The sequence below is a fragment of the Polyodon spathula genome, chromosome 19 (assembly GCF_017654505.1).
Source record: "Polyodon spathula isolate WHYD16114869_AA chromosome 19, ASM1765450v1, whole genome shotgun sequence".
Classification (NCBI taxonomy): domain Eukaryota; kingdom Metazoa; phylum Chordata; class Actinopteri; order Acipenseriformes; family Polyodontidae; genus Polyodon; species Polyodon spathula.
In genome coordinates, this window is record NC_054552.1 from 7759552 (window position 1) to 7785379 (window position 25828).

General features: G+C 35.4%; 1 protein-coding gene across 1 annotated transcript in view; it reads left to right on the forward strand.

Annotated features, from left to right (window-relative positions):
- Positions 1-2863: 2863 nt before the first annotated feature.
- The window catches only part of LOC121295005 (otogelin-like), a 52147-nt gene continuing 29182 nt past the window's right edge, over positions 2864-25828 (forward strand). The window contains exons 1-20 of the mRNA XM_041219269.1: positions 2864-2867; positions 3377-3475; positions 3648-3805; positions 5985-6106; positions 6535-6743; positions 7083-7213; positions 7479-7585; positions 8218-8327; positions 8423-8548; positions 9060-9168; positions 9538-9584; positions 9946-10091; positions 12262-12394; positions 12527-12704; positions 13172-13296; positions 13968-14180; positions 14467-14632; positions 15820-15894; positions 16419-16462; positions 16824-16989. Of these exons, the coding sequence (XP_041075203.1) occupies positions 2864-2867; positions 3377-3475; positions 3648-3805; positions 5985-6106; positions 6535-6743; positions 7083-7213; positions 7479-7585; positions 8218-8327; positions 8423-8548; positions 9060-9168; positions 9538-9584; positions 9946-10091; positions 12262-12394; positions 12527-12704; positions 13172-13296; positions 13968-14180; positions 14467-14632; positions 15820-15894; positions 16419-16462; positions 16824-16989 (2468 nt within the window). The remainder of the gene's footprint in view (positions 2868-3376; positions 3476-3647; positions 3806-5984; positions 6107-6534; positions 6744-7082; positions 7214-7478; positions 7586-8217; positions 8328-8422; positions 8549-9059; positions 9169-9537; positions 9585-9945; positions 10092-12261; positions 12395-12526; positions 12705-13171; positions 13297-13967; positions 14181-14466; positions 14633-15819; positions 15895-16418; positions 16463-16823; positions 16990-25828) is intronic.

Here is a 25828-nt window from a genome sequence, read left to right on the forward strand (position 1 = left end):
GAAAAGTTAATAAAACACACACAATAGATTCAAGATTGGATTTTTTTTATTTAATCTAAGCAAAAGGTAATAGGAGTCATGTGTATTTTCTAGGAGCGACACATATTTACAATCTAATGTTTACACAGTGCCAGCACACTTTTAAAAATAATGTTGAATTTATATATATATAATATATATATATATATATATATATATATATATATATATATATATATATATATATATATATATATATATATATATATATATATATGAAATGTAAATATTGCAGAATGGAACAATTTCCTAATGCCTGTTTAGTTTGAGATACCTGCTGCTGGTACATTTGTGTTCTGAATTTGCAATTATTTAAGATTTGCATAAAAAAGATGTATCCTCATTTACAAGAGTGTAACAAAAAACAAGAGAGTATTGTTTTTGAATTTTGTATTCATATACAAAAAATAACTATTGCGAGTGTTTTTTTTGGATGTGTTCAGTTGCTTGTCTATTTATAAAGTGGTGTGGAACCCTGGGAATGGATTTTGACCTGGAATGTGAAACCTTCTGTACATATTTGTTTCATTATTAATATAAAGGAATATGGGTACAGAATGCCCAAGCTCTTCTCCAGTATGATGAAAATGTGGCATTCATTCTATTCACGAAAAGCAAATTGTTTCATTTGGTGGTTGTGAGGTTGATGTGGCTCCCTGGGGTAAGATTAGATAAAAGCATCTGAAATGACCTGAGAGTTTAGTACTTGCACAGTCACCATGGCCCACTACCTTTTAAAATTGACCCCAGGTCAAGAGGGAGATGTGATTTTTATTTTGGGGCTGGTAAAGATGAACCACCCCAGAGAATGCTAAATGCATTTTTGTAAACAAACGATCAAGGTCATGGTCAACACTGCTTTATCGTTTTATATAGTTTTACAGATATTATGCACTTCTTATATACAGTTTGTAGTGTGAAATTTCGCAGTTAATTTTGTCACTTGTACAGAAGGGAACCTTCACTAATTCACAACTTGTATATATGTTAATTTATGATATCAAGCTTTGGAAAATAAATTATTCAAAGAAATCACTGTGGATTTTAGAAAATTTATCTTTTCATTCAGCTTCGAATGACATTTTCCGAGAACTGTTAAGTAGTGATCACATGTACACCAGGATAAAACTTAACCCTGTAACCCTATGACCCTATGACCCTATTCCCTATGACCTTACTTGGATGGAGGAGTTATAATCCACATATACACAGTGTCTGGGACTCCTTAACTGCTTCAAGTCTGCTAAGAACTGTAAAATAAGCTTTAACAAGCCGTTTCAATTTATTTTTTTCTTCTGTTTTTTTGTTTAAATAGGCTTCTTTATTAATCTGTTACTTGAGAAGTCAGGTTTATTTTCTAACCAGCAGAGGAATTCAATGGTTTGATTAAAGTCAAGAAGCTTTAACATAATTAATTAAATGTTGCGGATTCAGTTTCAACAGCTTAGAGGTTGTGCTGGATCACTTTCTTGGCCTTTATCCTAGTACTTATAGGACTTTTCATAACTGCCTGCATACTATTCAAACCCAGTAGCGCTAGACGTGTTTAATCTCTTGTTCTCTACATCCCTAGTGCTATTTAATACCCACGCTATACCAAGCAATGTGTCCTACAAAAAGTGAGTCAATATATACAGGTTAGAATGTGTTTAAGTTATGTCCCCATATTTTCCTCAAATGACCATTAAGCTGATATCTAGAAAATGGCCGACTAAAATGTAGTTCTTTCTCATGCATTTCACTTAATTGTGTTTATTAGTCCATCTATTTTAATGACTTTATTATTTTCATGTATGAAGCAGATTGTTTCATTGGGGAGTTGTGAGGTTGATGTAGCAAGGGAAGGCTAATATGGCAAGAGAACCTGAATTGTGCCATAACTCAATCTAATGTATGTATACAATGTTTACTCCAGAAATCAAGTTTAACTGCTGCCACAGTATCAGCTACAACATCACATTCAGTGGAAGCTCTGCATCCATTATTGCATGCAGTTTATGGTAAGTATTCTTTCTGTTTAGATTACATTTGTAGTCATCTTTCCACATCTTCGGCAGTGTGAGTATGTGTGTGTGTGTACATGTGTCTGCAGTTCTTCCAACTTCTTTAAATCTCTTTGGTTTTGTTGTATTGTCATGTTAGCTTACTAAAAGAATACAAATGCAATTAGAGGTGTACGAGTACAGTATTTGGATCTGCCAGTGTATTTGGATGCCAATATCGGCAGACAGTTTACATTCATTACTTATTGAAAGAAACTCTTTGCATTTCACTTCCTGACCTTTGTGTTTTCTATGGCTCTAAACACAATGTATAGTATTGTGATCAGTGATTAGCTTATTATCAAACAGAAAACAGTCACTGGCATGGTTTTCTAGAAAGAAAAAATCCTTCCCCACTTATATTTCTCACCATTAATTGGTGAAACATGCGCTTGTACTTGCAAGCAGTTGTTGTGTAATTGTTGTAGTGATTATACCCTCAGCATTTTATATGCAACTGAATAGGTCTAAGAGTATTTAATTCACTCCTATTTAATGTTTTTTTTGGATCAGATGAAGGCTTTGGTCAGCATCACAATAAAAGTCAGAGAGTGTGCCTTTTCACCCATGCAGTGGGGAAATATAGGGTGGAGAACTTTCAGATCTCACAGACAGATAAACAGCAGGCAGAGGGGCTTTGTATTGTTGTGGGGGCGTTCATGGTTACATTCAAGGGGAGTGAAATGCAATGCAATGACGAGATTCTTCACTACCTGCCATATGTTTCGAAGCTGAGATAAGAGACTAATGGCAACTGGAGTCACTGAAGCTTAACTTTACCCATGGGTATCGCTGACGTGTAAGGAAATGCTGAAGAAGGAACAAAGACTATAAGTGAAAGAATACATACTAATTATTTTACAATATTATTTTAATAAGCATGCACATCAATAGTTTTGTTTTTGTATCTAGCATTTCATGTTGCAGCAATTAAGCATATCTAATCCTTCAGGCTTTTGTTTGAACCAGAAACTATTTTTTTTAATGCTACCCTACAGTAGGTCATGTGCGCATATAAAACCGCTCTCCCGGCTTTTATGGGCCTCGGCTACAGGCTACAGTACAAATTTTAAAGGCACTGGCTAAACAAAAAATCTGGACTGCTGGGGGAACTTGAGGGCTAGGTTTTACAGATCAATGTTTTTGAACATAGACATGAAGAGTAGTAAAAGTAGATTCTGCTTTCCTTATATTTTTTGTTGCCTTTACTGTACAATATATTCATGTTATGTTTATTAACCTGTGGATTCTTAGACTAAACATTGTGATCCTAATTTTTATTTATTGTGTTGCAGAAACCTGTTCCTTTCCTTGTCTGAATGGTGGTGAATGTGTACACCCAGACTCATGCAACTGCAGCCAATATCAAGCCACAGGAGATCGGTGCCAAACAGGTTTTAGCAATATTATTACAGCATCTGTGACTAATGACAACAGGGCCTAGTTTTCTGCATGAGAACAGCTGGTTTTACGTGCATGTTTGTTGTGGTTTGCTCGACTTATTTTTCAAATGACGAAGGTAGAAAGAATGATTTGAAAGTGATTATTGCTGTATTTTTGTTTTAGTTCCCAATGTAGGTTACGAAAGAGACATGATCTGTCGGACGTGGGGACAATATAACTATGAAACATTTGATGGACTTTATTATTACTTCCCTGGAAAGTGCACGTATACTCTTGTTAGAGAGTGTGGTGAGGAGACCGAGCCTAGCTTTGTGATACAGGTAACTTTTAAAAAAAAAATTGTATTCTATTGTATTGCCCTCATTTCCAGTAATGTCTGTACCTTTACTAATGTACCAAAAGAACAACAAGATACATGACAATTTAACTTACGAAAAGTGCATCATTGAGTATGATTCTACATTATATGTAAGCAGTCTTATGTTTATTTTTTGATGTTGCTGCTTTTTTCCCCATCTTTTTTCTGTCATCAGAGGAATAAAAAACCTAAAATGCATCAGAAATAAAAATACGTGAAAAGCACATTGATGTTTAAATTGATTAATAACATGTATATAAGAAATAGTGTATTATGAAGTATTTTATGGTGTAAATCGTTGAAAAATAGCCTTTAATTACCCTAATTAACTATATATTATTGTAATTACTGTGTATATACATTGAATTAAGGCAAGTTCTGTATATTTTTTTTATTTACATGGAAGAAATACAAACTCCCCTTCTACAGCTATGGCCAGAAGTTTTGTATCAACTAGAATTTTAGGATTGAGACAACATTTAAAAAAAAAAAAAAACTATATGAACATAAGTTAGGTATTTTATTTAACATCATGTAATCAAAGAAACTATAACATGATCTCACATAACTCTACTGGAAGTAATAGTAGTACAGTATTTCATGATCAAATGTCACATTTTTCAATTTGTCAGTTTTTTGTTAAGAATGTGGAAAACTACAAAGAAATATGTAATTCAATATGTTAATGAGACATTATTCAGCAGGTTTCATTCCACTTTATGAAGCAGAATTCATTTATTCTATAAGGTGATGCCAAACTTGTGTCCATTGCTGTCGTCTGACCAATGGTTTGCAGGTGCTGGCACTCTGGTGTGATGGGGCTATGACCATCCAGGCCCTTGAAGTCATTGGTCTGGATCTCCAGGGATGGTTGTACACAAGCCACAGAAAAATTAAATTTTTATTGTACCCCCTCCTTTTAAATGTCAAACCAGGACATCATAAACAAAGACAATACAAGCCAGCTTTGTTTAATGGCCAGATATGCCTTATAATATAATAATAATAATAATAATAATAATAATAATAATAATAATAATAATAATAATAATAATAAAAAAAAAAAAAAAAAACAAAAACAATAAAAAAAAACATTACCTGAATTGTTGCAAGTCTGAGGATCACTGGTGGTCAGTGCTTGCTGATCAATGATTTCCTTTGTTCTTTATGACTTTTCTTAGTAGTTTGCAGTTTGCATTGGTAATGTGGCACAACACTGCAACACCAAACTGATTTTAACTCCAGCCATTCTACAGTCTTTTGGCATTTTTATTTTTGATCAAAGAATTTTGCAAGTTAATGCCATCCAGAATTTTCTCAGATGAGCTGAGCCCCCAGGTGAATTCATATTGTGTGGGAAATCTGTTTTTATAGACTTCCTCCTGATGGTATTTGATATAGTGGAAGCTTATTCCTCCAGATCTTTTTTTTTTTGTTCTCATTTAAATGTTTTATACATAGGGGCTCCTTTTACTGGGCTTTTTCTTTGGCAACTTATCTAATGGGAATTCTCTTTCTTGAGCCCCCAGGAAAATATTTGCTTTGCAGATTAGTGAAAGTGATCTCACTACTCCAGTCATTTATGTTGATTACAGTTTAATTCCATAATTACCTGCCCAGCAGTCTATCACATCTAAAACAAAATTGACTATTGTTCAGAGCCAATCTAAAAGCCTCTATTTCTATGCCGCCAAAGAGCAAGAAATGTTTTAAAAGCCTTTTCAAGAATAACAAATCAATGTTTTTATGAACCCTGACGGTCTGAAATGTGAAACAAATGCAAAAAAGATATGTAATGCTTTTTTGAGTTGGACACTATGTTTAGAATCTGTAATGCCTTCGTAAAGGCTACAGGGCACTGTATGTGCACAATCCTTCAATAATCACTTTGGAAACCGACAGCATTATTCACAACATTTCAAATGTGTTGTAACATTTTATGTTGTAAATCTATACAAAATATTTAATAGACCTCAGTAATTGCAGTTAAATTGTTAATTGCAACGAGTCACAGATAGGCACTTGAATTTTCAATTACAGTACATTTGGTTCATGAGTTATTGCCCTTTCGTGTGTTATTGCTTAAATAAACTACTGATGGCATTAACAAGTACCTTCTTTGATTTCATTGTATCTTGTAGGTTCATAACGATCCCGAATGTCATTCCTCAGCGTATTCCTGCAGTCGCTCTGTGAGCTTGTTTTTTCCTGTGGAAGCAGAACTCAGATTAAACCGGTATAATGTTACCTATAATGGACAAAGGTAACTGTTTGAAAATTGCTTTTTTTTTCTTGTATCAGATAAGAAAACAGTCCTAAACATTCTAATTCAAATTAATTTATCTTCACTGATATTATATCTAAATGTAACATAATTAAATCACAAATCAAAACTCTGGATATTTTTTGTTTTAAATAAGTATCATAACCTTGTTTTTATCAAAATACATTAAAGACACGTTGATGTCTATTCTGTAACAAGAACCAGGCAGATAGGAATAAAGTCATTTAAAAGGTATAAAACTTGTAAGAAACTACTCAGAACAATGCAATTATTTGATGCCCCTCTAAAAATTTTCCTTTGCACTTGCTTGAAAGGAGGTACCCACTGTAGCAGCTTGGAAGATTCTATACTTGAAAATGTTATATCATATCACTGATACCAATGTTATCCTTATTTGTACACCTTAGTATTCAGCTCCCACATGTTGCCCATGATGTGGAAGTGGAAAGAATTTCCCAATATACTTTGGTTACCCTACAACATGGATTCACTCTGGCCTGGGATGGAAGCACTTCCTCAGTTTATATCAAAATGAGCCCAGAGTACATAGGGAGAACCTGTGGACTGTGTGGCAACTTTAATGCTGATGTACGCGACGACCTAAAAACCAGCTATGGTAGGCGATTTTAAACCTTGCATTGAGAATAATATGAAACTCCATTAGGGGTGTCAGAATTGTGTTTTTATTCCAGGTTATATAAGCTATGCGAGAAGTCCTTTTTATTCACTTCGGTGCACTTGTCAGTCTCTGTTTAAGGATTTCAAAAGCACAGGCAAAGGAAGCCTCTTCCTACTGTCTTGCATTATTTGAAAGGAAATCGAGGTACCATTGGGGAAGACATTTCTAACAGCTCCCACAGTTATTTATTGATATATTGATATTATCCACTGATGATTGAAAATATTCTTGAAAATGTTACATCTGTGTTTACTGTTGAACTGTGTTTTTCCTCAGATTTATTCACTCATGATACAGCGATCTTTGGAAACAGCTGGATGGAAATGGTTCCACATGAGCATTCTTGTCCCAGTGTGCCAGCAGACTACGCATGCCCGTGTTTGACTCAAAACTATGAAACCCGCCAGGTGTGTGTTTAACCCACTGTACTAGAAAGCAAATGTGTAATAAAATGCTTATTATAAACAGTTCAATGTAACAGTAATCCTGTAAAACCTAAATATATTATTGAAGAATTGAATAAATAAGAGAGAAAACTATTTGTGTTCTAAGACTTAGCAGAAAGATAGCTTGGTCAAAATATTTAAACCATTGACAAACAAAGGCACAATTCTAACCTTTTTTTGACAGCATTTTGGTCTTTTGCTAAATATGGTGTCTGTTTAATTTCAGAAAGTACAGGAGATGTGTATCCTGCTGCTTGAAACTCCATTTAAAGAGTGCCACGATTTAGTGAGCCCCTTTCCTTTTATGGCCAGTTGTTCAAATGATCTCTGCATGTAAGTATCTTCAAGAACTACTGTAACATTTACCAATAAACTGAATACAGCTAACACAATAGTGTTTGTGAAACAAAGAGCCTCACCATACTACTGTACTAGATTATTGGAATACAATAATCTAATGACTGCTTCCTTTCATAGACTCTGATTTAGCACTCATCTTACCTCACATTAATGCTAACCAGGGTCTGTGAAAGAAGTCTGTATTGACTAGCAACAGTCACCTTAAATTTAGTTAAATTAATGTTCAGAGTGGTTTCTTACTAGGGAGGTGTAAAATGCTATGCTGTACTATTTTGAAGTAGTTAAACACCTTGCTTTGCCTCTTACCTTAAAGCATACCCATCAGTGGTAATAGTTCAACACTGCATTCCTTACAACTTGCTGTGTCTTATTTCTTAAATGTAGTACAGTATAGTATTGTATACTACCCTCCAAAAAGTAATGGAATACTCTGTGGAAAGGGCTTGTTTTGACTTCACTGGAGCAGAATATATGGTAACAAAAAATGCACTACAGTAGTTTTTATATATGTAAGTACATTCACAATTATAACACTTCAACACTAACATGAGTGAATAAAATATGAATACGATCTTGCAAGTATATCATTTTGTTTTTCATGTAAGAGCTGGGCCTGATAATCAGGTGCTGTGTCAAGCGTTGACAGAGTATGCAAGAGCCTGTGCCCATGCTGAACATCCTCTGCATGACTGGAGGGCAGTGATTCCGATGTGTGGTATGTACCGAGTCCAGTTCTCCAGTCTGATATCGCTTTGCTCAGTTATAATGATGGTCAACATTAACCGGCTTGCATTGCTTTTCTTGGTGCAGCAGTGGAATGTGATGATGAGTTTACATACAGGGAGTGCATCACCTGCTGCCCTGTCTCTTGTAACATTGGTAAAATGTGCATCGATAGTAAACTTCAGTGCCTGGATGGATGCTACTGTCCGGAAGGTATGTGTACCTTTTAAATTAAAATTGAAATGTTAGGATGGCTACAGTGGGCTATAGTTATAACCCTTAGTTAAGTATAGCCTCAATATTAGTGCATCCGATACATAACATCATGTTTCAAAGGGCTTAACACTTTAAATCCATGTTTGAAAAATCCATTGACCTTTGAAAGCAATACATTTATATTAGAATGGTTTTCACTAGTACATTTAATAAGAATTTGAATATGGTTCTTAATTAACAGACATTTGAGTGCCATAACAATGTCAGTGTTCTTGGATTTAAGTCTGATGATTGTCTCCATCTAATTAAGATCTTATAAAACATCTGTCTCTCTCAATGGAACAATACAGTGCATGGTCAATTATTTACTACAGGTAGGAGTGAGATCTGTTTTTTTTTTCACTGTGTGATGAACCAGCTATTGGGAACCAGACGACCATAGATGGGATAAATGGCCTCCTCTCATCTGTACATTCTCTTATGTTCCTATGTGATTTCATTGTTATAGATTTGATTTATGACAATGGAAGCTGTGTAAAGGCCTCACAGTGCCCTTGTGAATACCATGGAATGCTCTACTCTCCTGGGCAGGAGGTTCAGGACGAATGCAACAGCTGGTCAGTCCTTTTCAGTCTCAATTATACGTGCTTTAGAATTATAAAAAGTGACATTTCATTCATCTGGTTTTTAAGGTTTAAGCTTTATAGTAGTTATACTTATATTTAGAAAGACTGTTGTATATTTGAGTGCTTATTCGTTAGTTTTTTTTTTAAGTAATAACTTACTAGCTTTACATGTTTGTAAATGCCAGATGAGTAACACTATTTTTTCTGAAATCCAAGCTAATTTTATACGTTATGTACAGTACAGTACTGTATATTGAAAGACAATAAATTGTTCTCTGTACTGTACCACAATGTGTGAACTCCTCAATTCAAGCAGAATCATAATTGAACAAATAAGATATGTTTAATATTCTGTTTCAGTACTTGTATGGGTGGATCCTGGAACTGCACGGAATATAGCTGTCCAGGTAACATGCACTCATTTATTTATATATATAATTTTACAAAACAAGCTGCTTTAGAAATGACCACTGCAGGTGTGAAATCATTATTTCTGCCCACTTTTTAAATGTGGCAAAGGTGAGTTAGTAAATGGAAAGTCACATTCTGTGAGACAGAAATGGACCCCTAGAAATCATATTTCAAACCACCTCACTTAAGAAATTCTACTTTTGAAAGTGGCTGAAACATATTTGCTGCAATGGTTAATAAGTATGGTAAATAATGATTTTGGTAGGAACAAGAAAGAAATTACATATTCTGAAAATGTAGCTTTATATCAAAGTATCCATTTAAACTGAATAAACTTTTCCAATATATCTCACCTAGGAGAATGCTCTGTTACGGGAGACATTCACTTTGAGACATTCGATGGACGTGTGTACACATTCCAAGCTACCTGCCAGTACATCCTGGCAAAAAGCCGCAGCACTGGGAAGTTTACCATCTCACTACAAAATGCACCATGCGGAGCGGTGAGCACGTTTTCCTTTTCAGGGATTGTAGCTGAGATTTGTTACGTGTTTGGGTTGTCACTGAAAAATACTGGCGCAGACACAGGGCAGTGGGTGTTGACACGCCACACAGACGCACAGATTTAGTAAATATAGTTGCTGACACTAGCGTACCAACAATGGATGCCCTAGTGTCACATTTAATAAAAAAAAAAAAAAAAAAAAAAACCAACAACAACAAAAAATAAAAGTTTGCCACACAAATGACGAGACCTAGTCCCGCTAAAAGAAAAGTCCCGCTCCAGGAACCTACTCTGCGCAAACACCCTCTACACTGTTTGGGATCAACATCCCCTAAACTGACCTACTTCTAGGCTAATGGAGTCCCTGCATTCTCACAGTGACTCCTGGCTCTTCAAATTGCCTTTTCAAATGGCATCAGCTTGGCAATGCCTTCATGAGTCTTGGAGTGGAAGGGTTTTGTGTAGTAGTTCCTGTAGAGCGGACGTTCTCTTCCTTGATGTCAACAAAGCAAGCTTTCGCTCAGTGCCCGTCTGTATGGCTATGGCCATGCAGTAGCCTCGATCTTATCTGAGCTCCGCACAGCCTCACCGGGCATGCACCCCAGCCAGTCCTGACCTCCCGATCAGATCACTGCCGGCAAGCCTACCTGCGCAATTAGTTCCTTAGCAACATGCCTCCTGTTGCGTGTCCCAGCTGCTTCCACAGAGGCACACATGCACCCAAGAACCAGCGACAGGGTTTGTGTTTGTTTTTTGTTTCTGTTGTTTAAAGGCATGAACAAAAAAAACCTTGTTACTCAGGTTTTACATTAAGCCATATTGCATTACGATATAGGAAAATCTATGAGCAAAATACATGTCTTTAGCTAAGTTTTATAAGGAAACTTTTTTGGAATTTGACAAGAATGTAATTACATCCAATAGGTAGCATTCAGCAATTCAGATCTTTAACATGAGTGTCAGTTGAAGATAAAAGGCCCTCTGAACTGTATTTATGTAGTGATCAAACCCCCTAATACTCTGACAGATAAAACATGAAAAGCTACAAAGGTTGTGATCCTGTCTGCCACAAAGCTTGCAATCTTCTAGTGCCACTGAGCTGATGATATTAAAACTCACCATGCAGCAAGTGGATTTGGTATAAAATGTCAGACACATTCTGGACAAGGAATCAGACAAGCAGTCGACTTGGATTACCTTATCTGAGTCTTGAGTGACAGCCTTAGCATCTTTGTATTTGTAGATGAAGGGAGTAGTCGTGGATAAAAAAAGAATTCTGTAAAGCACCCGATGAAAGAACCAGCAGCTCATGTGAGAACACCTGCTGATTGTCAGCTATGGCAATATTATGAAAGAAGCAATTCATTAGAACAGGTTACATTTCTCTCGCTTAAGGCTAGTCTTGGGGAAAGACAAGTTTTGTATGCTTGTTGATTCCTACAACACACAGTATAATTGATTGTTGTAGCTCTATGGGGAAGTTCAGTAGGTTGTAAAACAGGCTAAAGAGGCATTATTAAGACAGGAGTCTGTTTCATTGATAAGTAGGCCACCTTAAAGTTAGACAGGTTACATACAGTTTTAAGTGAATATACTTGAATGTCATTTAAAATACCAATGCTCTAGTTGCATGCCTTATAGTGTTCCTTGTATGGAGAATCCCTTGCATGTTCCATTTATCTTTGCACAGCCCTTTTTTTTATACTGTATCTTGTGGATGACTGGCTGATTCATAACAGAAGCAGAATACAGTATTGCATGAAGTGGTGAAGTTTAGTAGTGTACAGGCAACGTACACATTTACTGTAAATTTGACAATGGTTTGTTTATGAACAGCCCATAGTAAAATAGCAATACATTTCAATTGGATGGAAATTGAAGATGGAACTTTACCATGCCTGATTGAAATTGGACCATATGCATAACCATGTGGCTGAAATAACACAGATCCATGTTATTATTTCTGGAGGTTTCCCCATCTCACACGCTCTTGCTCATCACGAGCTCAGTATTTCAAGTATTAAAGTAGTCTGGGACAGTACATTTCAAACCTTTAACAGGAATTCTTAAACATTTTGCGAACGTTGCATCAGTGGTATATATTTATCAATATTAAATTCTGAACTCGGTTGGTAATTTAGAATTAATTAAAACTCTTATGCCTGCAGAACCTGGATGGAGCCTGTATCCAGTCAGTAAACATCATTGTAGATGAAGATCCAATGAAACAGATCACAGTGACTAATATGGGAGAGGTATATGTGTCCAACCTGTACCGAATCACCCCACCTTATTCAGATGGTAGGGGTAACTCCCATACAAAATGCATTCAAGAAAAGTATTAGAAGCATGCTTAACATTTTCAATATACAGAGCATTTAATATAATAAATATAATCTAAATGGGATCCATCTTGCTTTCTTCCTTCTTCAGCTGTATTTCAGGTCCATGAACTCTCATCTATGTTTTTGCAAGTTAAAACTGAAGATGGATTGAATTTGCAGTACAACTGGAAAGAGTTAAGACTGTACCTGCAGGTAGATGAAAGTTGGAAGGAAGACACTATAGGACTCTGTGGAACCTTCAATGGAAACATTCAAGATGATTTTCTGTAAGCATTGCTTTTGAACATGGTCCTTAACTTGTATGGCTCTGTACAGTGTATGCACTTTTCATTACAATGTGCTGAAAGCTGGATGAAGTAATGCAATAACAGTCCAGTGTAAAGATACATTTCACTTATTAATTTCTCTATAAAATATTTTCTCTTGGAAATCTTAATGAGACATACTCTAGCCTATAAATAATTAGAAAATTGGCTGGGGTTTGGGACTATTTTTACCTGTTTGCTAAAAAAATGGGATTTTATTCTTCAACCCCCCCCCCCCCCAAAAAAAAAAACCCCAAAAAAATAAATAAAAAGGGTGTCTTCTATGGAGATTGCTAATACGGCTATGACATTTAATGCATGAGTTTAGTAAATTCGTAGTCCACTAAATCTGACAAATTCATCCTCAAGCAATTACTAATACACTTTTTACAGGAGAGTAAGTGATTACAGCCTCTTGTTTTCTGCAGATCCCCAGCAGGAATGATTGAAAGCACGCCTCAGCTGTTTGGTAATTCTTGGAAGCTGTCCTCCGCCTGTGTTCCAGGCCACAACATTCCACAGCTTGACCCATGTGACATACACCAGCAGGCAGGTAAGTGTTGGAGACCATATCCTGTAGAACCAGTCCACTGATAGAGTTACCAAAAACTATCCAAGTAAATAGAACACCACAATTAGCATCCCTCAGGTAGGGAAAACAGTTTAAAGGGAACAAGAAGCCATCTGCTGTTCAACAGTTGAGATTAAATCTACCAGACATTTAAAATTTAGGTTTGTAAAGTAATTAGGTGCTTTTAATTAACATATAAATAAATAATCCTATAAGCAAGCATTCTTCATGTGGTATATTTCTCTTTCTCTCTCTCTCTCTCTCTCTCTCTCTCTCTCTCTCTCTCTCTCTCTCTCTCTCTCTCTCTCTCTCTATATATATATATATATATATATATATATATATATATATATATATATATATAATTTAACAAGGTTTACATGCATCATTGTTATATTAAATTTAAAACTGTATGGAATGCGATAGAATAGTCTTGTCTGAGTTAAAGTAAAATTAATTCAGCTCTCAGTGTCTTTCATAGCTATAAAACTATAGTTATCAATACATACCAAACTATTTGGCAGCCATGGAGAGATCACTTATAAATCTTTAGTAATGTTAGAGATGCAGTAGACAGTACAGCCCTATTGTATTGCGAGTTGTCATATTTGTTACAAGTTGAACCTTCCTCCGTATTTGCATTATTTCAACAGCATCCTACGCTTCTGAAATGTGTGAGATCCTAAATAAAGAACTGTTTGCCCCGTGCCACGAGTACCTGAGTCCTGCACCCTTCTACCAGCAGTGTAAATCAGACACCTGTAAATGTGGGGAGACCTGTCTGTGTGGAGCTCTGGCTCATTACGCCCGACAGTGCAGAAAACATAGAGTCATTATAAATTTCAGAGCTCACATATCAGAGTGTGGTAAGTGATTCTATTAAATGTAAAATGTTACTGTATTTACTTCATTGTGTGATGGGAAGCAGTTTGCTTCAGCCTTAATATTCATCGCTTTGCTTCAGCCATTCCTGAACAAATGGGAATAAAATGTTATTTGGTCCTGTACTGTGCCATGAGTATTAACATTTTCGTAAATCCTTTGCTTATGAAAAATTCCATTTTTAAAAATGCATTTAGCATTTTAAAGTTGTAGTTCTGTCAAATTATTATAATAATCAATATTACATATGAAAATATGTATGTTTTGCAGCTGCTCAGTGCCAGGAAACAATGGAATATGGTACCTGCATCTCGTCCTGCAATAGAAACTGCCGCTCCCTGTCCTTGTCCGAGGCCTGCGGTGAGGAGTGTGTTGAAGGCTGTGTGTGCCCTGGTGGCACTTACTACAACAGCAAATCCCAGAAGTGTGTGCAAAAGTACGTAACATAGTGTACTTAAACATTGCAGACTCAACAATTTAAAGTGTAAATTATTATTGTAATTGTTATTTCATAATGCACAACTTTGAACCCGACCCTGACTGTTTAGATGGACATTTCAAGGTTCTTTTCGGGGAAAGGACAGGGGGTGCAAATTATTTCAAACAGCACTAGTTTTTACAGCAAGTGCAACTGCACTGTTGTTACTGACTCTGCCCCTTGTCGTTGAGAGGAGAAGAGGTTAAAAGCTCTATACCTTTACAAAAATCTACTATGGTGTTTTTGCAGTTTTACCATAACGTTATGTTAACGTGTTAAATCATGTGTTTTTAATAGTATTGCAGTTAGCAATCTTGGCATGGATCATTACATTAAGTTACATTAAGAACGTGGTTTGCAGTGTTCACACATTTTCTTTAAAAATATACATATTATATAGATATCTAACTATCTATATAGATAGACAGATAGATATACACATACACTGTAAATGAGGCTTAGAAAGAGTGATATGAATAAAATAGGGTTAACAGTTTTTGCTTTTTAACTTTTTTTTTATATGACCACAACACATGAAACCCCATAATTTCAGCATTTGAAATTAGGTACAGTAGTTACAGTAAAGTACGATCCCAAAAGGTGAGCAACATATTTTATTTAGAGATTGTACATGTTAGCTTTGTATCTATGTTCTAGAGTTACATTAAGGAATTTGTGGTGAAACCACCCATTCATTCCCCAGGAACCTGTGAATGACACAGATATCTGATAACCAGCACTAAAGGATTTGTAATACAGAGCCTGATGTGTTGCAACAACTTATACATTACAAAGCCTGTTTCCATTCAGGGAAATGGGTTTAGAATCAACATGTGACTTCTAGTTACAGTATATACAATTTAAAAAAAAAAAACTGCAAAAGGGAATCTCTTGACTATCAGTACTGTAGGTGTATTAGTATTATAAGCCTTCCAGTAAAAAATCTGTCTAAGATTGCATAAAATTGCATTTTTGTTCTGCAGTATACCAGTCACAGATTCACTAGCTTCCACTGGGAATTGTTTAATGAAATCCCAGAATCGTTTGCTTTCACTCTAGCTGTTTTAATGGAAGGCATAAAAATAAATGCAAATAAAAACTGTACACCATTTCTAATGTTGTACTAACTGTAAATATCTTTACAGAAATGAGTGCTCTTGTAATTTCCTGGGAGTGGAATACACACCAGGGGATATAATCATGATGTCTTCTGGAGCCCAGTAAGACTTACTATATTTTTTATAAACAACTCACAAAAAAATTAATGCAGTCAAGTACATATTCTAATTCAGCTCTGCCATTGACCTGGCACAAGGTAATTCTTTGATTCCATTCAGCCAGGACAATCCAGAATGGAGGGTCTGATGTTTGCACATTCCTACACAGCTGTGCTATGATTTGTCAATGTACCTGGGTTTTTCAGTGTATAGGAATACTAGGGCGACAGGGCCACCCCACAGGACCTCTGACACTTATCCAGTGGTCTGGAAATGTGTTGTCTCAGACATGTCTTGTAATATATATATATTTTTTTAGTTTATGAATCACACTTTATATATTATATATTAACTGTCCCTTTTAAAAATGAATCAGAAATTGGAAGTGCCTGCTCTGTTTTCATTATGCCTTCCAACAATTTATTAATCTTTTATTGTGGCATATTGTAGTTTCTGTAGTAATATATTTACTGTACAATACCAAGTAAGCAACACTTTATGAACTAACAATCTCTTAATCATTGCAGAATTTGTAAAGATGGTCAAATGATGTACCAGGGTCCCAGTCTTGGTAAGTGTTTTTTTGTGTTCATTTTACTTTCTGTAAAACAATATCTCTGGCAATGTTTAAAATGCCAGCAGTTAGTAACACTAACATCAGAATAAACAAAAAAAAAAATTCTAATGCTGTTACAGCTACAAAATGATGAAGTAAAACTTTTGAATTATATGTGAGAATCAAACTGAGAAAAACAATAATAATAATAATAATAATAATAATAATAATAATAATAATAATAATAATAATAATAATAAAACCAAAATGTGTCTAAACATAAGTGCAAGATTCAAGAATACCTAAATAAAATAAACATGTTTTTTGTTTAAATAGTTGTAACACATCAAATATTATGTGTATTTCTGTTTTGCAGACACAAAATGCCCCCCTGGCCAGTTCTATTTCAAGTGCAGTGATTCTTTAAACAGTTCTACAGTGAGTAAAGGAGTAACCTGTGAAAGGACATGCGAGAGCCATCTTCTGAACCTCACCTGCTCAGGACAGGGTCACTGTGTTTCTGGATGCATTTGTCCACCTGGGTAAGTCAGAAAAAACATTCTAAAATATTTGCCAATTTGCTTTGCTGGTTTCAAATATGTACACTTGAAAGGCTGGTTCTGATAACACATTCTTCAATACTTTGGAAATGACTTGCAGCAACATATTCATCTTTTTGTCCATGCCATTGTAGTTAAAATCATTTCTGGAAGTGTTTTATTCAAAAAGAGTTCAGCAGGTTCACTTGTTGGTACAGTAATGACCACCTGCTCTTCAGAAGATGACTGGTAGATCAGTATTCTGGTTGAATGTTTACCTGATTTATTATAACCAATGAGTTCTAAGGATATCTGAATATTAGCTTAGAGTGGCTGTGTGTTATTTAATTTAGCTATGGTGCTGAGGCATTCTTCACTTGTGTCTGTTTGTCAGTCTACAACTATTCATCAAAGTAGAACTTCATTGATTCTGAAAATAGTTTATGAAAGTACCTGCTTTTGCAATCATTGACATTTTAGTTTATTGCAACAAGTGCCTTTTCCTGACTTTTGTAAGAAAGTTTAGCATCTTTCTAAAAATCACTATTTCATTGCATTGTTTTACTAAGTTTATTTCTAGTACAGTACTTCCATACGTGCTCCAGTTAGGTTTACACCCTCCACAATCGCTAGATAGTTTTTTGGTTAATCATTTAGGAAACCAGCTATTACTTCAGCTAGATGTGAGGGAAGATCAAAGCTGGTGCAGGTCCAATTTGTGGTGGAGATGCTGAGCACAGTGAGACCATTGTTGTGCGTGCACTGAAAGGAAGACTTATCAGTTTAGGTACCAATGATCCATGAACACCATCTATCTGGGAAGGTCAGTAGTTACGTTGGCAAGTTTTATGTATAAATGTCTGTGTAATGTCAAAGGGAATTAGCTAATCCTTTCCACTCTTCAATTTCAAAACCTTTAAGAGTTACTCATTTTAGAATCTATTGTAAAGATCATATTACTTCCTTTTTGGTCACATGGTCAATAGCTTTGTGGTTCCCATCATATAATTAATCTTCAGTATACCGCACAGAGATTTAGGGACATTAGGAATGACTTTCAGGGGGGGATTTCCAGGTGCTGTAAAAGGTTCCAAAAATAAAAATCATCTGGCGAGGTAAAGGTTGATTAAATCAGCATCTTAGTTTAGATGAGTGCACTTTAGGCATACATCCAGTATGGAATGCATTACACTGCATTAAGTTCATCTTGTAATGGAACATGTACCATAATAAAAGTGTGAATAAACAACCAGTGTATAGACTCGAGACATCAGTATCTAAAATGGTAGACCTATAGCATTCAGACTGGGATAACACCATCTAGCTCTGGAGTGACAAAAAAATTGCCATGGACCAAAGTTTTTCTAATATATAAAATCTCACAAAATCATGCATTCAGGGTATCTGGCTGTAGTACACAAGTTACGTCCACACAATCAGAAATTGATTGTAATAGACGCGAGCTGTAGTAAGGAATTTTTCCAGTGGCTAGATCGGCGAGTACATAATGATCGTCAACACTGTTCCTCTTGACAGATCAAACTGAGTCGAGTGTTCCACAGTCTTTATGGTGTGACACATTGACACATTTCCTTTCCATAGTAAATGTGTTTGCAAAAGATGGTTGTACAGCATACAGTACATTATGAAATGTACACTTTAACTGTAACCAAATTGGCAATAGCATTTAACCCTATTTCTTTACTAAGATATTCATGTGTACTGTAATTATTTGTTGTTAAATAGGATTCTATTCAAATAAGACTTATTCAAGATTGTATTGTGTATGTCCATGAGGTGTTTTAGTTAGCATGGTGATTTTTTTTAATAGAGAGTATGGTTACAAATGTAGCTGAATATTGATAAAAATAAGAAAACATTAATTGTTTGAAAACTATTACTGCAGAGAACAGCTTTTGACATTACATGCATTGAGTTCACTGCAATAATACGGTAGTGCTTTAGCCTGAAGTACTTTTCTTTATAGGAACATCATTTGAGTTTTCTTTTGTCCACTAGATGTCTGCCCAAAGCAATAGGTTTCAGGGGCCACTATCACCCTTTCCTTCTTTCTGCAACTATTTTGCACTCACTTTACTTTTCCCAGACAGAATGGCTTTTGTTTGAGAAAGCAGCGAGGGAACCTGACCTATTTTGCTTTATTATTTTTGGATTCCCAAAAGACAGTATTTTAGTAAACAGGGAGAGCTAACTGGGCTCCTGTTACTGAAACCACCCACTTACATATGTAAAATACAATTCACATGACGTGGCCAAATATATTGCAAATACATCTTCGCATTTTTTGTTAAAGTTTAAAAATAAATACTATCAAATGCGGAATACACTTTTGTGTCAATCTTCATCTTCTACAGTAAAATATGCCATTATTTAAAAAATCTTCTTACAATAGTTGAAAAAAGGTACCATAATATCTTCAAGTATCTTACCTTTCTATTATCGTGTAGGCATGTATAAACTACAGTGATTAAGAAATCTGATTATGAAACTGTTCTAGAAGAGTTTGCAGCTATCAGTACTCCTGTATAACCTTTTAAATGCAATATCAACTTTAATCATTTGTGGAGCGAACAAAAGAGCAAAATGGCCTTTATAATCTTGACCATCAGCAAAATCTATTTAACTGTAAAACTTCTGTCATGAGATTTTCATAAATTCCGCAACTTGATATTCTGGCATCTAATTTAGAACAAATAGCATTACAAAGACCCCTTTTACTGCAAATAGAGACAATGAGATGTGAATATTCATTAAGCTAGGTGCAGGGCACTTTGCTGAGGCTGAAAATACAGCACTGAGGATAAACCTCTGTCATGGGGTGTTTTTTGCATACAGGAAAAAAAAAACACAAGGCAGAAAAGTTATATTAAACTCATTGCTTGCTAGTTTTGGCTCTTGGTCTGTTTATTGCTGTGATATTGAAGGGTGCAGGAGGGCCAGGACAGGAATAAAGTCAGCTGATGTTGTGGAAAATATTTGCTCTTGACATTGTGCAATTAGTTTGTTTTTTCACAGCAATAGTGCTACATTGAGGCTGAGTGTTATGCCCACCCTGTTTTTAATGTCCTGTGCTATATAATGGTCCTTGCTGGAGGATTTAGTATGCTAGTGGTGACATATACATATCCAGGTGCATAAAGCACGCCACAAACTGGTCAAGTTGCACGCCTGGAGGCATAACTCCTACGGGTGGATTTTCATAATTGCAGTCCAATTAGTTTGGGATCATTTCTGCAGAATGTCTGATTACACAGTATAATTAATGCAACTAGTGAAATCGCAAGAGGGAAACAAAATAAATGCAAACCCAGTTTGAAAGTTACATGGATGATACAGATGAACCTCTTCTATCCAAACAGTTTCTGGGAGGTCATTCAAAATGGGCATGCTAATAAAGCAGCACCAGCTGTTTGACTGATGGAAAGTTTGTGGGGTCCCTCCTGCAAAGCAGAAAAAAAGATGTTTGGATTAAGGGGGTTCTACTTTGCACTAAAGTTCAAGTTCAAGAATCCTGTTAACCCACTGACTTATTTCTTTGACTTCTAAATGGAAAGCGAGGGTCAGTGCACTGCTCAATATGCTGGTCATGCCGGGAGAGAAATAATGGAGTTTAGTATTACACCTCAGATTAGCAGTCTTTGGTCAGATTGTCATGGTCTATAAAAGCAGCTCTTTATATCTAGACTGTTCCTGTCTGCATACCACTTCACGAGGACACAGGTTAGTTGCTAAGACGTTTGATATCCACCTTCCCTATCTTCATTCATTTCTATCACCACAAGTATTTATGAAGCAGTATTCAATTTGCTGTAAGAAGATTGAGAAAGTGTATAATACTCTATGCTTTTTAATTATAAACCCAACGACTCAGATGATCAGGTTATCCCAATAGTAGATGTTCTGCTAAAGACTTTAGAGTCTTGAAACTTGACTTAATCTCGTGCAATAAACTGTCACCACTATCAGTTATACTGCAGGCAATGACCATTGTGTCTGACACCATTGCTTAATTAGTACACTTTTATCAAAATCTATTTATTTAGTTGTCTGGTTTTCGGAAAACAGATGTTTCTTTGGCATAAAAAAATATGAGTTAAAACTCTTTGACAATAGCATAGTTTTAAAATAAAAATGACATAAAAATATTAAAATACTGAAATATTTTTGATTGCATTGGATTATTTAATGTGCCAATATTATTAAATATCAATATCTAAGAAGAAAACTCACTTTATGGTGGCTGCAGAGTATGTTTTCAGTTGGCAGTGTCTCGGCTTCCCTAACAGCCCTAGGGAGACAGAGCCGAATTAGTTGGAATTACTTGGTTAGTTTTATGTGGGAATAGTCAAGGAATCTCCTGTCAGAGTTGTCATCTGGAAACCAGACAATACTTGGATGTTATCCCCTTTAATTGTGTGGGAACTTCAACCCCAGAAAAGCCTGGGGGCAGGATTAATATATTACAACAAAATACTCTCAGATTTGGGCAGATCTCTGGGCAGATTATTATAAAATAGCATCTCCCAGTAATTGCATTGTGATTCAATACACTGTACAGTAGTAAACACTGAGGCTACAATATAATCAAGTTTAGAATGAACCTCCTCCATTCTTGTGAAATTGCAGTGCAAGTGCCTATGATAAAGTTTTTAATCAAATACAAAAATATGGAGGGGTGCATCCTTGTGCTGTTGTCCTATTGTTTTGTTAGATAGATTAACCTCATTTTTAAGACCAGTTTACATGTGTCTTATCCTATACAGCTGTTTCTTCCTGGTATATAATCACTTCCTGTACAGTAGATCACATGGCCTGATTCCATAGGATGTGATTTGATACCGGAAAGCAAACACACTGCATTGTGAAATGCACAGATCAATCAATCAACTCCCTGAACTCTAAGTACAGTGTGTAGAAATTATTACTATTATAAATATTCAAAATAATACAGGACTAAAACAACAACAACAAAAACAACAGCAACTTCTCCACACTGTAATTAGAGTTCAGGGAGTTGACTGATTTTCTAAAAGAATATGTGCTGACATTCTCCCCAGCTGTTACACATACAGTGAATAAGATTTAATTTAATTGTGTAAAATTGAGAAGGCTAAACTGTGGGCAGAACAATGCCTGTTCCCCGTAACGCAATGGAGCTAACTAGCCATGGTTGTTACAAACAGTATAAAGCATTCCTTCAAGGTATGGACATCATTTGGATTTGAAGGTCTGGGTTCAAATGTCCCACTGCACTTATTTCAAATAAACATATATAGATTTGAGGGAGTATTCTAATACAGTCTGAAACCATTAAGCATTGAATCTTCAAAGAATCCTTATTAAACTGTAACTGCATTTTAAATTGTATTTATACCAAACTCATGCTCAACGGGCATGACAATGGATGCCCAATGCCACCAGCTTGTCTCTTAATGCAGTACGTGTACGACTGTAAGTTTAACCAATAGGAGAGTCAAATATCTGCCACGTTTTACGTAGCTGTCCAATTTAAGCAAGCAGAGGCCGTTCATGGTATTATGCATGAAAATTGAAGGCGAGTGAGTAGCCAATGGGAAAGTAAAAGATCTGACAGCTGTCCAATCATTCGTGAGCAGAGGCGGGGTGTTAACATGCCGGGTAAGCACTGAATTTCGCCAACTGTTATTGAGAAAAACATTTCAGTATTTAGAATTTTAGATTTTAATTTTTTGACTCTATTTTTTTTTTATTTCACCAGACAAGGGGAACACCGTAGTATATTTACGAATCCACTTTCTCTGAATAATTGTACTGCTGATGAGCGATCTTTAAAACTGAGTAGTGTTGACAAATTTGTCAAATTGAAAAAAGCGAGACACTATCTACACTCTTATTTCAGTTTATTCATGGTTATCTGTGTAAACAAACAAACATTGTTTATTTTGCGTAAATTATTTAAAGAATAAATAAGCGCAACGCGCACAATTACTACCTGAGACTTGTCCTAATATACTGCCTGTGATTTATGTGGTCACGTGAGGTTTCATGTGATCCACTAGACCTATATAAGCTATATGAGGGTTGTGTGCAACTATTCAGCTACAATCCTGTAAAAGCAGAATGTTCTCTGTGACAGTGGGCGTACCACCTGGTCCAAGACCATACCCTGCAGTGTGGACTGTACTACAAAAAAGCAATTCCTTAAAACTGCTGTTATTTACCCTAAGTCGTTAATACAAGGCTGATTATGTCAAACCCAAGAGTTTTGTGATGATGGATCTATCCTAATACACAGAAGTTTGGATATCGATGGCTTATCCACTGTAAACTGTAAATATGAGAAACAATTTAAGCATCAGTTTAAGTACAGTTCCTGTCAAGATTTCTTGCAAGTTAGTGCTGTGTAACCATGTGCTACCTTATTTGAACAAGAACTTAATTCTAAAACCTCTGAGCTTTTGTAAACTGTAACATTGGATAATGGGAAACACAACACAGTATATTCCCACATGGCGTTCAGGATAATTTCTTGCTGGGAGTTTCTGATAAACCCTTTGCAGTTCAGCCAGTGTAGGGAGCGGCAGCTCAAAGGCTTTAGACTGATTTCCTTTGAGAAATTCTGGAATTAAATGTTCTTTCTTTTTATTATCAAATTTGAACACTGGAGCATTCCAACAGTAATGAAGTTCTGTAACTCATCCAGGGTTATTATTTTTGCTTTTTTCTCTCGGTTCTATAAACTGCTGCTTTTCTTATTTATGCAATAAACAGGTGGCTAGTCAGATCAGTGACCAGTAAGCTCCTTAAAAGAATTCCTGAAAACCTTTTCTTTCTTTCTTCTAGAGCATCAGCACCCTTTAATTTGAACAAGAAAGAAAGGGTCTGCAATTCATTAGAGAAATTGTAAATTCGCAAAGTATTTAAATAAATAATGCATGGATGCTGTTCGCTGTTATGACAGATGTGATTGGAGTGGGGTAGCCAAGTCATTTATCGAAGATTAGAACAGGTAATTAGAAACTCCAGCTTGGATCAAGTGGCTGAATAATCCCTCTGCTGATAAGATTGTACACTGTGCAAAATGCTGTGTGCCATTTTTGATAGAGAGCTAATGGTCTCTTAAGATTTTAATTTCAATAAACTAATATATTTCTTATCTCAACTGCAGAAAACTGACCTAAACTGTATAATGTTAGTCAAGCATGTTTATGGAATGTGGGTAGATTTACAAGATGACAGCTTGTATTTTAGATAGGGTAGTAACTTACTGGAATAGTTATCAGGCATGTTTTAAAATGAACAGATATACTTTTTTTTAAATGTTCCATTTGCTTTATTAAACCATTATATCCTGACTTGATATACATTTAAAACATATTTGGCATGATTAACCTTAATCATAGCCATCTCACTGTTACCTTAGTTAAGGTAGAGATGGGTTTATATTTTTTTAAAAGCCTATTGTTACTTCTGTATCCTGATAAACTAGCTGACAGAATTACTAGAGCTTGGGTATAATTTAGTCATTTTTTAATAAAAGATTAATTTAGATTTTTTAATAAAATGATCAATGTGACTGCTACCCTGTGTTGCATGAAGACAAACATTAATTGATTTTTTTTCTTAAAATGTGTATAGGTATTGGAGGATTATTCGTGTACAGTTGTTACATTAGTTATGGAATTCTACAGGGTAAATGGACTTAGCTGTGGTTATTAACTATGGCAGTTCTGCAATTTGCTCACTTCATCCTGGCTTACTAAGCCTACTGTATAAGCTGTTGCCTCATAAAATAAACATAAATGTTACATTGTTTAATATTGAACCTCGTAATAGTATTCCCAAACTGCAAACCCAGTTAATTTCCGTTTCATGATTGGTCTCAAATACTACTCACATTTATATTATAAACCTTACACATCTTAGCCAATCAGGTTCTGAGTAGAGAGGCCATTATTTTAAAGTTAAGTGCTCTCTAAAAGCTAAAAAGACTTTAAAGTCTGGACAAGCTCTTTAAACAGCGACATTAGTTTTAAGCAGCCTGCGATATAACTTCAAAACATATTTTAAAAAAAGTCTGCATGCAAGAAAAACATTTGTTCGGCTTATTATAAAATTAATCCCCTCTGCAGCAGTCATTTCCTGTAGATAATTGATCTTGTCGTTCATTAAGTGCACTCACATTTGGTTTAGAAGTTCTAACTGTCGCCAGGGTCAATTATTGTATAGAACAGATAATGACTGCTGCAGCAGACATGCATTCATGCTTAATTAAAAGGCTCTTAATTTGTTATATCGATCGAAATTTAAAAAGTACAGCATATTGGGCTGTATACATAACACATATGCATCTAAGAACATTGGAGTATCAAAATAAAATATTTGTGAACAGAAATACATTGGCTGTAGCTCACACCTTCTTACAATGTACATCTACTTTTTAATTATTTTGTAAAATATTGCTTAAATAGAAAGATAATAATCAGATGGTTTAGTAGCTAAAGGATGAATTGTTACAGATTCTTTGATCGCAGTAATTGATCTGTTTTCTTGGCCTGGTAATAAAGAACCCTGTTAACATCGCTTTATCTCGGGTGTAACATTACACAGATGAACCTTTGGTTTGTTCTGACTCTTGTGAATGTGTTGCTTTATTGTCTGTGAACATGGCAGTGGGAATATTTCACTTCTGAATATTACAAGGTTAGTATCGGGTATGTCTAACATTTTGGAAACAAAATAAATTGGGAAATGAAACAAAGAACATTTGATTTAGAGTTTGTTACCCTCACTAAAAACAACAACAAAAAAACCCTCTGTTTTTCTTAAATAACTTCCTATT